Source organism: Streptopelia decaocto (assembly GCF_964273445.1).
Source record: "Streptopelia decaocto genome assembly, chromosome: 6".
Classification (NCBI taxonomy): domain Eukaryota; kingdom Metazoa; phylum Chordata; class Aves; order Columbiformes; family Columbidae; genus Streptopelia; species Streptopelia decaocto.
In genome coordinates this window covers 2,376,579-2,387,545 of record NC_138660.1, presented here as the reverse complement: position 1 = coordinate 2,387,545, position 10,967 = coordinate 2,376,579, and the positions used below count along the sequence as shown (strand labels likewise).

Here is a 10,967-nt window from a genome sequence, read left to right as displayed (position 1 = left end):
GGATACCTATTTTGCACTAGCTAAGCATCTTCAAAATGTAGTTCTTGTCGTAATTTTCACATATTACCTGATTTAAATTACAGAAACATCTTTTAGCAGGTTATTATTCGACCAGACCCTACGAATGCAGTTCGGGGGTGTCTCTTAAGGCAATGTTTTCAGAATGGCTCTGGCACTGTGGACTGGCAGCTGTGCAGATGGAACACTGGCCCATTGTCTTGGCCATTGCAATTGCTGCCAGATGCAGAATTCTGCTACAAGATACTTATTCCCAGCATTTCATTTGCAAAGATTTGCCACTGTCATGCTGTTAGTGTAACACTAACAATGGAACATCCACGTGGTTGCGGCCTCTTCTGCAAATTGGGCGGAATAAACTGGATGAAAAGACCTGTATATCTGGCTTAATATTACCTTTTTCGTGTTCAAACAGTAAATAAAATGTTTGAGATTATATTTCTGTAATAGAAAGTGGATTAGTGCTCTGTCACTGAATGCACACGTTATGTCCATCTCTTTTTATGAAATGTGCTCTCATATCTTGACACACCCACAGCAGGTGGTTTAGTAATGACCCGTCAGGTATGTGACCCATTATGTGGCACAATCCTCCAGGCAGTGGATCTGCTCTCTGAAAAACAAGTGATTTTTGGGGTTAGTTTTCAGCTGGTTATTTGATAAGCCTGGTACGGGTAAGGTCTTGCTTTGAAGAAGGGTTTTGACAGAACAAACTACTTTTTAAAACCTGGTGAGTTCAACTAAAACACTCTTCTGGCTTGAAACAATTAAAGGTAGTAGAAAGTAAAGGGGTAATTACACCAGTTTACCCCAAATTCCTATAAAATTAACATTGTAAGATGTACTGATTATTTACATAGAAAATGTGTGTGTTTTTAATCTTTCTCCCGTGGCCAGCTTAGTAGCAAAAATAAGAATAAATTTATCCACTTACCCTCCATGGGGACTGTGTTAAAGTTAATATATGCAGAGGCATGATCATAAAGAACATGTATTAGAAACTGTAATTAGTTTCAGGTGGTAAAAGTAATCAACAGCCAACTTTTTTTTTTTTTTGTAACAAAAATCAGCAACCCAGGGAGTTGCAAAATGTACATTTTCTTAGAAAACGTGTTTGGTTTGAGCAGGTTGCACTTAGATTGAAGCATTTACTGCCACCAGTGGAACTACGGGGGTAGAAAGCACTATTATGTAAGTAATATGTATATATTACAATATATATATATTACAAAATATATATATGTAAGTATTATAACAACTTCACACTACATGGAGCTGGGATTGATCTCTTGTATTGTAAACTCTGTTCCTATCAGCTAAACAGTGATGGTTTATTTGTTAAAGCTTGCAAGTTGTTTATTATTTGAAACATAATTCCTAATGTTTCCCAGATATTTGCAAAAGCTCCTCTAAAACCACTCTTAAGGCAGATGTTTAGGTAGCTTTTGAATAATGATGTATTAAGATTTACATTGCAACATTAAATGAATTACTCTTTCAAATTCACTGTAAAAGTAACAGCTGAGAATAACTTTTATAGTTTTAGTTTATTGTAGTTTGATGAACTGTGAATAAATATAGAAAAATCTGGCATATGAGAAGAGTCTACACACCATTGGCTACTTTACTGCTAAAATACTGAGATTTACCGGTGTCATAGGTGTCACTGAACCACTGTCAGTTACCACCCATTAAATTTCTACTGTAATTAGGGTTTTTGCTTAGCAAGAAGGTCAGCTATTCTTCATTATAATCACGCAATTTTAATGGATGGCAGTAGCAATTCTGCTTCACTTCAAATAACTGTGTTCAGTAGCTAAAGCGGGTGAAATTGAACATTACCACTTACATTTATTTATTTTTATTTCTGTGGTTCGTTGGCACATGTCAGAAGTTTTTCTGTCTCTTGGTTTCTCCTCAGGCTCTGAATAAGAATCAGTTTGAGAGATTGGTTATGGTAATTGCAGAAAAGAAAACCCAGCTGTCTACCAAGGTGCTTCCACTTTAATTTCATTAATCCTTTGCATTTAATTACTGATGATGATGCCATCAGGTGTGTCATTTCTGATTAGCAAATTCCCTGTTTTGTGCCATGGGTCTGTCCTTACCTTGAAAAATCCAGTCGAGTGTATGATACGCAAACCCTCATTGCTTTAAGCTCCGCTGCAGGGAGCAGAAGGAGAAGCGCCGTCCGTCCGTCCGTCTGTCCGTCCGCGGAGTTGCGGGACTCGATCCGTCAGCGTCGCTCGGGTTGCACCGTTTCGGGAGCAGCCGGGACTCGAACCCGTGGACATGCCCTCCGAAGGGAAAGCGCCTCCCGGAGCGGCCGTTAACGGTTTGAACGCCCCGCCCCGCCGCCCGTTTACTTTCGAACGGCGCGGCCGTTGGTCCGCGCGCGCATGCGCGGGGTGCGGCGAGCGGCGGGGCGCGCGCCGGCGGTTTGAAGGTGGCGGCGGCCTCGGTGTGAGGAGCCACCCGCTCCCCGTGAGGAGAGCGGGGTAGCGGCCCCGGGAGACGCGGGGACGGCGGCCGGAGCGCCCAGGTAGGTGACGGGGTGGGTGGCTGTGCGAGCGGGGCGGCCGGTGTCCCGCCGGGAGGTGTTTTGTGTGAGGGCTCGGAGCTCGCAGGGCCCTTCTGAGGTGAAACCGGCCGGGCAGCGAGCGCGTTCCTCCAGTCAGCCCGGGGCTGCCGCAGCTCGCCCCGCTGCCACCGGGACACGTCTCGGTGCTGGGGTGGGGCTCAGGTGCCACATACCTGACCGCTTCCCTCACAGCGTCTGTCTGTAGTTTAACGAGCTGTTGGTGTTAGCGTCCATTCCTTCCTTTAGTTATTAATACAGGCGTGGTTCCTCGGTAGGAGTTGGCAAAGAGTCTGTGGGGCTGGGTGACAGGTAAAGTGGTTCTGTTCCTTTGAGCCTTAGACTGAGAGAAAAATAAACGCTCAAGACTACAAGTTTTGACAGAGTTTAAGAGATAAGGGATGGAGAGCGAGTCTCAGCGACAGAGTAAGAGTACGGAAAGGATAAAGCAGTGTAGCTGGGGTCTGGGAGTGTGGTAACTTGTGTAAATTTCTTGTGGTAAAAACGGAGAAATAAACTGAACAGCAGAGTCAATTCTTTATTTTATCAGCTCTGGGGATCGTCCTCCATCAGTGCTTCACAGACTGGATGAGCTTGTGTTGCTTATATTCACATATTATATATGCATTACAATATTTGAAAATGTTGATGTACATCTATACTAAGAAATAATTGATGATGTTAGTTATAACTGTTTAGTTTCTTACTTCTAATACATCTATTAATTGTTAGTTAAAGGTAAGCTAAGCACTCTGCTTCTAAACAATACTTTACTTAATCTTCCGTCTCCCTCTTGTCGCGCAGAAGGATCTAAAACTTGAGAAATATCCCCTGGTTTTGCAGGTGGTCAGAAAGATGTCGATTGGTTAAGGATGGGTACGTCTTTTGTAAATTAATCACAGCGTACATTAATTTAGCAGCTTCTCCTCATGGTAGCAGACAAGGAGCCAGGGGAGGGATATACAGGAGGGGACATGTCAGGTCAGCTTGACAGGGAGACCAGACAGACTTCACAGCTGTGTTCACGTCCTTTCAGGTCATCGAAAAAACAGTATAAAAGTCTGGGGTGGTGGTGGCAGGAATAGGGACTGGGGCAGAACTTCCCTGGCTGAGAATTGCTGTGACTGGGCATGGGATATTTGTGGCAGAACAGCTGAAACGGGCTGGAACAGAAAGGTTTAAGGTCGAGCTGTTTTCTGATTTTTGGTGCCAACCACCGAACCCAGCAGCTGTGTAGCAAGCTCCATTCCTTTTGATGCACTGACAAATCCCAAAGCTGCACCTCAGCCTTCTGGGTGGTTTTTTTGAGAAGTACTGTCACCCTTTACCATGGAGGTGTCTTATAAATGGAAAACACTGCCCGTAATATAATTTAATCTCTTATTTTTGTACAACATAAACTTGAGCTTCTGTGCTAGTGCTACAGGACTTCAGAGGCAACTGTGGGATGGGGAGACGGCATTTCTGATGTGATTTAGTGAAATGCGGTGTGGTATTGAAAAGGCGAGTGTTATAGTGTCCTTCAGGAGAGGGCAGATCTCATTTTCCTCCCTGGCAGCCCTTCGGAACTCTCTGGTTAGGCTGTCACAGCCATTATCCCGCGCCAAATTCACCTTTTAAAATCCTTCAGAATAGAATGGGGTGTTTGAGCTTGCCACAGCTGCCTTTTGCTATAAAGCAGTTAGTTATCTACCTAAACAGGCAGTATTCCAGATATAACTGTTTCTAAACAACATCTTGCTAATTAGCTGCCTGAGCAGTGTCCTGATTGCTAGGTGAGGAATGCAGCGTTATCAAGGGGTATTCGACTTTGATCTGCCTAACGGAAAGCTCTGGCAGATAAACTGTAATCCAGATGTGCTGTATTACATGTTTTCACCTTGTCTACAGTATCACTGATTAGAAGAGGATAAAATCACAGCTGCTTAGTGCACTTTCACTGCTAGATTTCTGAAGCTCACTGTTACTGGCACAATTACCCTTTTGAATTTTAAAATACCCTCTAGTTTGTAATTTGCTTATACTGAGTGACTCACGATAAATATGTCTATACACACACGTATTTGCTACCACAGTTGTTTGAAACATTTAAGGAAAAGCGTCTGCAGGAAAAGCATTTACCACCTTCCTTTTTTTTCAGCTCCCTCCCCACCGGAAAACTTTTTGCTTAACTCTGTGACGTTGGGCTTGGGGTTTTTTTTTGGTGGTGTTCCCGGCTTCTCTGTTTCTGATTTATTTCCACTGTTGTTCACATGGAGACTATTGCTGGATGAAACTGAATTTTAGGATTCCTACTTTTTGCTTCCGTGGCGCAACTCTGGAGTAGTTATTGCTCAGCGGGCCTATAGCGAACATCAACATCAGTGTTCCAAATACTGTTTGGAAATTGGTGGATAATAAATTAAGTGCTGTTTCTCCTGGAGGTGTCTGGGAAGCTGCTGCTGGAGCAGGGACCCCCTCCTGCCCCGGCCCGGCTTTCCAGAGCTGCTTGCTACCCGAAAACCCCCGTCCCTTTATGAATTCTTCAGCTGCATGGGAAACAGAACGATACGTTTCTGTGACAGTTGGAATTTCTGTCCCTCTGCTTGGCGGCTATGTGGGTTACGACATGAGCCAGGCCTCTGGGCTCGGACCTGGGCAGGCCCTGCCTGCCTAGGCCGGGGTTACTCCTGCACAGTTTAAGGTGATCCATAACAGACCTAAGAGAAGTTTTATAAAGTTGGTCCTTTGTTTTTGGGGTAGCAGCAACTACTTTGCAGTTAAAACAAATTTTTGAAGATAAATTTTATCTTTACGTAGCTCAAATAAGCCAGACATGTGTCCTTTATAAAGAAAATTTCCCTCCTGAAAGAGTTGTTTTGAAGAAAACTGCAGCCCTAGTTTCAGGGAAAAATAGTGACTTTAAACAGGGTTTTTTTAAACTATATTAATTCCATATATATATATACAAAATAAAACATTGAATGAGGTTACTTATTAAGGATTCTTTCTTTTCTAACCATGAGCAAAACCAACTTTTTTAAGTAGAAGTGACATTCCCCAAATTCATAATAACTTGATATATATATGCTTGTGTATATATATAAAACTTTCAAATGTATTTCCTATGAGAATTAATTTAATTCTCAAAAAAAAAAATTATCTAGATAGTGGAGTAGATTTGTTGTTCTGCTTCTTTTCATTGCTGGCACATTTCTGTAGGTTCAGTGTCTGGAACATCACTTACAAATGTGATTATTAACACATAGACCTAAAGATTATAGATTATAGACCTAAAGAACCTGCTGTTGCCACAGTGGCTGATCGGAAAAGCTGGAAACTAAAGGTCCGTGGCTTCACAGTAAAAAGAGAAATACCTCATGGTCTTCAGTAAGAGCAGTGCAGTACAGAAGCAAATTTAGTGTCAGAGTGTTGTGAATGTCTTTTGCTAAATGTCTGTAGTACTTGGTATTAATTCTCTTTGACTAGGAGAATACATTAGTTAATTATCAGTGCTAACACACTTTATCATTCTTCTTTTAAAGGGTTGTTCTTAAGAGTTATGTCTCCCTTTAGTAGATTTTTTTTCAACGGTTGTTAAGGTCTATTGAAAAAGTGGAGTTCAAATAAGCGAACCAATGTTGTGTATTAATTAACTGAAAAAAACGACCTAAAGTGTGTTTGTGAGAATTTTTTTTTAAAACTGAATTAATTGCAATATGTTTTCAATATAAAGTTGACTTAATAACATACAAATACCTGCTTGAATTGAACTGGACGTTTTGGGTGACAGTCATTAGTTTGATTGTTTGTTTGGCATCTTTTGGTTGGTTTTGGGTTGGTTTGTTTTATTATTATTATTTGTCAGTCTGGTTTTATAAGGCAGAAGAGTCTGATCAGACTTGCAGAGTCAAACACTTTCGCTTTAGGGTGTAGCAGCCCAGCTCAATAAAGTGAGATAAGCCGCACTGATTTCTGGACCAGAACAGGTTTCCCTGGTCAGAGCTGATTTAACTCTCGAAGAACCAGGGTCGGAGTTATTTCCCTCCTGACATCCCTCAGCTCAGCTCTGTGCCTTTTGCAACAATACTGCTTCATTTATTTATTGTAAATTGTTTATTAGTTAGTGAGGAATTTAAGCCTTTGTGGTTTTCATGATTTCAAATGCAATTAATTTTTTTGGTTTTCAAAGTAAAGTGTCTTTAACAATTCGGTTCCTTTTAGGTAAATTAACTTAATCAAAATGTGTTAATGTCGGTGTCAATGAGAATGCTGATGGATGGATGCAAAAATGTGTCACTTCATTAAAAAGATGAGGAGGGCACATCTGACTAAAATAACCTCCTTAAACGCATCAGAGCTTGTTATTGTCCTGGCTGGATCAGAGGAAGGTTCAGTCGCACTTTGTGCAGCTGCGTTAGCCCGGCTGTGTGTTCTTGGTTTCAGATTTAGACCCTAAACTGAGAGTCTTTGCTACTAAATGCTTGGCCAATTTCTTTTTGCAGGGTAGCAAAGTCTACGGGGTCGACTAGAATGGGGGGACAGGAAAAATGTAACACAAAGACAGGGAAAGTTCATACTCATTTCCCTATTTTCTTACCAAAAGGAAAATCAGAATTAGGATTTATTATGCAATCTGACATAAGGCTTATTGTTACTTGTGACTTTACAGCGTGATTTCACTAAGCTGGCAAAAAAACCCAAGGCAACGTTACAAAGAATGGAAAACGAAAGGTTTTTAGTTATGTGCTTAAAGTAACCCAGGAATAGCCCCACAAGTCTAAATAGTGTTAGTGGTGGCATATTTAGGGGCCATTGAGTCAGACTCTCGTTTGTGCCAGAACCTAGAGACAGCTTTTAGGAAATGTGGCTGCCTGATACTCTAACGACCATTTATATTACGAAAGTAACATTTCAGAAGAGTTAGGAGAGCGGAGAAAAGTTTCTGTACTTATTGTTGGGAGAAAGTGGGAGAAAGATGGTAATTCTTAGGTTATTTAGAAACTTTAGTTCTAACTTTTATCCCTCTCTTCTACAGTTTCCCACTGTAAAAAATATCCAGTAGCAGATTGCTGTTTTCCCTCGCTTTTGAAGGCAGACGTTGGATATATCTAGTCAACGTTAATCATAAATACAGGTCATAATTTGCTGAAATCTTTGAACTGTTGCTCACTTTCATTCCTTTTTTGTCTTTTTCTTTTTCCCCTTAGCAATGAACCGCCAATGTAGGTTAGTTTACCGGTCATTAAATGTCATGTTGAGGCGCTTAGGTTAATAAAATGATTTAAAATGTGTTGATTGTACAAAGAGATTAAACTGTTTTTTGTTTTTGTTCTTCTTTTGTAGGACATGCATCACTTTGAGGAAGAATTAACGTGTTCCATTTGCTATAGCATATTTGAAGATCCCCGCGTTCTGCCCTGTTCCCACACGTTCTGTAGGAATTGTCTGGAAGGCGTTATTCAGCTCTCGAGCAACTTTTCCATTTGGAGACCCCTGAGAGTTCCTCTCAAGTGTCCTACATGTAGGAGTATTGTTGAAATTCCCACCTCTGGTATCGAATCGTTGCCTATTAACTTTGCGTTGAAAGCGATTATTGAAAAATACCAACAGGAGGATCCCTCTGATGTTGTGACCTGCAGTGAACACTACAGGCAACCGCTGAACGTTTACTGTGTTTTGGATAAAAAGCTGGTGTGTGGCCATTGCCTGACCATAGGAAAACACAACGGGCACCCCATAGATGACCTGCAAAGCGCCTTCCTAAAGGAAAAGGCGACTTCTGGAAAACTTGTGGAGCAGCTGACGGATAAACACTGGACTGATGTGTGTCTGCTTATGGAAAAGCTGAAAGAACAGAAGTCCCAGTGTGAAAACGTCGTTCAGGATGATAAAAAAGCAGTGGTACAGTATTTTAAGAAGCTTAGTGACACCTTGGAGCACAAAAAACAAGCTCTGCTGACCACGCTAGATGAAGTTAATGCTCACATTTTGGAAGAATATGAACCTCTCATTGAGAAGTTGAAAAAAATAAGGGAACAACAGCTGGAATTAATGTCACTGAATACATGTATTCAAAAAGAAGAGTCCCCGCTTGCTTTTCTCGAGAAGGTGGATGATCTGCGTCAACGTATAAAAGCTTTGAAACAGCAGCAACTGCCGGATGTTAAACCTATGGAGGTTTATCCGAGGATTGAGCACCTGTTGAAAGATGTGTGGTCTAAAACTGAAATCAGGCAGATCAACAAGATCCTCACTCCAAAAATAAAACTGATTCCAAAAAGGAAGTTACACAACCAAGGCAGCAGAATGGAAGGGAGAAAATCTCAAGAACAACACCAGGATGTATATGCTTTCACAGTCCCGCTTCTTTTTTTTATCATCATAGTGGTAACTGTGTTTTCCTTTCACAAACCAGTATTTGCACTTGATATAAAAGCTACTTCCACTTACTTTTCAGAGTTCTTGCTGCTTATTTATCAAGACTTCTGCACCTATTTGCAGAATATGGAGGATGTGCTGTCCCATAAATTTAATTTACTGATCGAGTTTTTCAGGAGAATTGTTTCTCGTTGACTGTATCAACAATTGGATTAAAAGCTAGTGTAGGAATCCCCAGGATTTTTTGTTTCATTTTCTACTTCAAAGCTGGACTGCTAAAGTTCAACCCTTTTCCTTCCTATTTCCATATCCTTCTATTTTCTGTATTGTATAGATTTGCTCTTATATAACTCTTAGTTAACTGGGAAGATTAACAGAAGATTCTGCTCAATGTGGTATGGTAGGTGTGTTTGTTTAAACTGGAGCTACTCAGAAATGTCTGCACACAAAGAGTGTAATCCGTTTATTAATTGTAATTTGGAACCCTATTTGTCAAAACACCTCAAATATCAACTGACTTTCTTTGTCTTTTTGGTATTTTGTGTTTTATTGACCTCTCTCTCAATGTATTTTAACCAATACACCTGTGGCCTTTAAATCATATATTCATGGCCCTGTGTTTTTGTTTGTTCCTGGTTAGTAGCGGATGACATCACTTCATTTTTTGAATGAAGTTGTGTTTCAAATGGTTCTCTCCTGTTACAGAGCAGTAGCTGTAGGGTTTCTGGTGCAGTATTGCATAATTTTTTTAGCAGCAGCTGTGCACAAATCAGGTGTTTGTTTAGTCTGGCTGGGAGCTCTCACTGCTGACTACAACGAGCCCTGACTATTTGCTGAATTATTTAATGTGTAGTGAAAATAGATACATACTGTAGTAAGTGGCAAAACTCACACTGAAGTCAGTGGTATAAGGATTTCCAATGGCAAGAGCTGTTAAAACAACTTGATGCTGAATGTAAATTTATACTTACCTTTTCAGCACAGAGATCTTGACCTTGTTACAGATCACTAACACTGTTCACTACTGGTGTGATGCTCCAGTCTGAACTGCGCTGGGGAGTGAAATCCCCACTGAAAGCTGGTTTTGTTCCCCAGTTACTAACAGGCTGGTTGCAGCAAGTACTGGGACAGCCTTGGGAGCTGCAGGTACGATAGCAGAACACAGGTGAGCTTACAATTCAATAAAGCACCAAATATGACTATTTGCTATATCTAATTGTACTTGATAAAAACAATAGCATATTTAGCAGAGCAGCATTTCCTGGCTGGTTTTATTTTTTTATTTGTATGTAGTATTGTTTTATTTTTAACTAAGATTAAATAATGATGAATTCTGAGGCCAGCGTTTAGCTACTCGGTATTTTAAACCCTTGTGTGAACCAAAACATGCCCGTTACTACCAGCAGGCACTAGCGGGGCCCTGCAAAATACCTTTTGCTGCCAGACTGCAGTGAGAGCTGAGAGTAAGGGCAGGCCTCAGATGTGATGCTTCCTAAATAAAGAAATTAATAACATTATTGATATCTTAATATTGCCATATTGATAAAACACCGGGCAGTGTCTTAAGCCCTCTTAGAAGGCCATCACTTGGCACGTAAGGCTCTCCAAACCTGGTGCCGGTGTCTATCCGCTACCACGCGAGACTCTTTTGTTTTTACTTTCCTTTTTATTTTCCTGACTTTTAAAAACTGTTACAGTTTATATATACATGTAGTCTTGAAAAATAAAATGGCATTATAAAATGTCTTTACCACTGATTGAAACGTTTAGTACCTGTACTTATGATGCACTCTATACTTTAATAAACTTGCATACAAATAAAATATATTCTTACAGTAGGCTTGGCTAACACCTTGGTTTCTTTACGGCACAGAACCTTCCCTGTGATGCTGCACAGCGCTGACCCGGGGCTGAACCGCTGCGAGCACACGGAGCAGCATGTCTCCCAAAAGCAGGCACTGCACTCCCTTACCTTGCTGCTTCATTTTCTTCCAAGTGCCCCATTGTTTTG

At 41.0% G+C, this 10,967-nt stretch overlaps 1 protein-coding gene across 1 annotated transcript; it reads left to right on the top strand.

Moving 5' to 3' along the window:
• The first annotated feature begins 2,409 nt into the window (after window positions 1-2,409).
• On the top strand, window positions 2,410-10,713 carry TRIM59 (tripartite motif containing 59). The gene is made up of 2 exons (XM_082055519.1): window positions 2,410-2,560; window positions 7,922-10,713. The coding sequence occupies exon 2, from the start codon at window positions 7,925-7,927 to the stop codon at window positions 9,149-9,151; it is 1,227 nt and encodes a 408-aa protein (XP_081911645.1). The 5' UTR covers window positions 2,410-2,560; window positions 7,922-7,924; the 3' UTR covers window positions 9,152-10,713.
• Window positions 10,714-10,967: the final 254 nt, after the last annotated feature.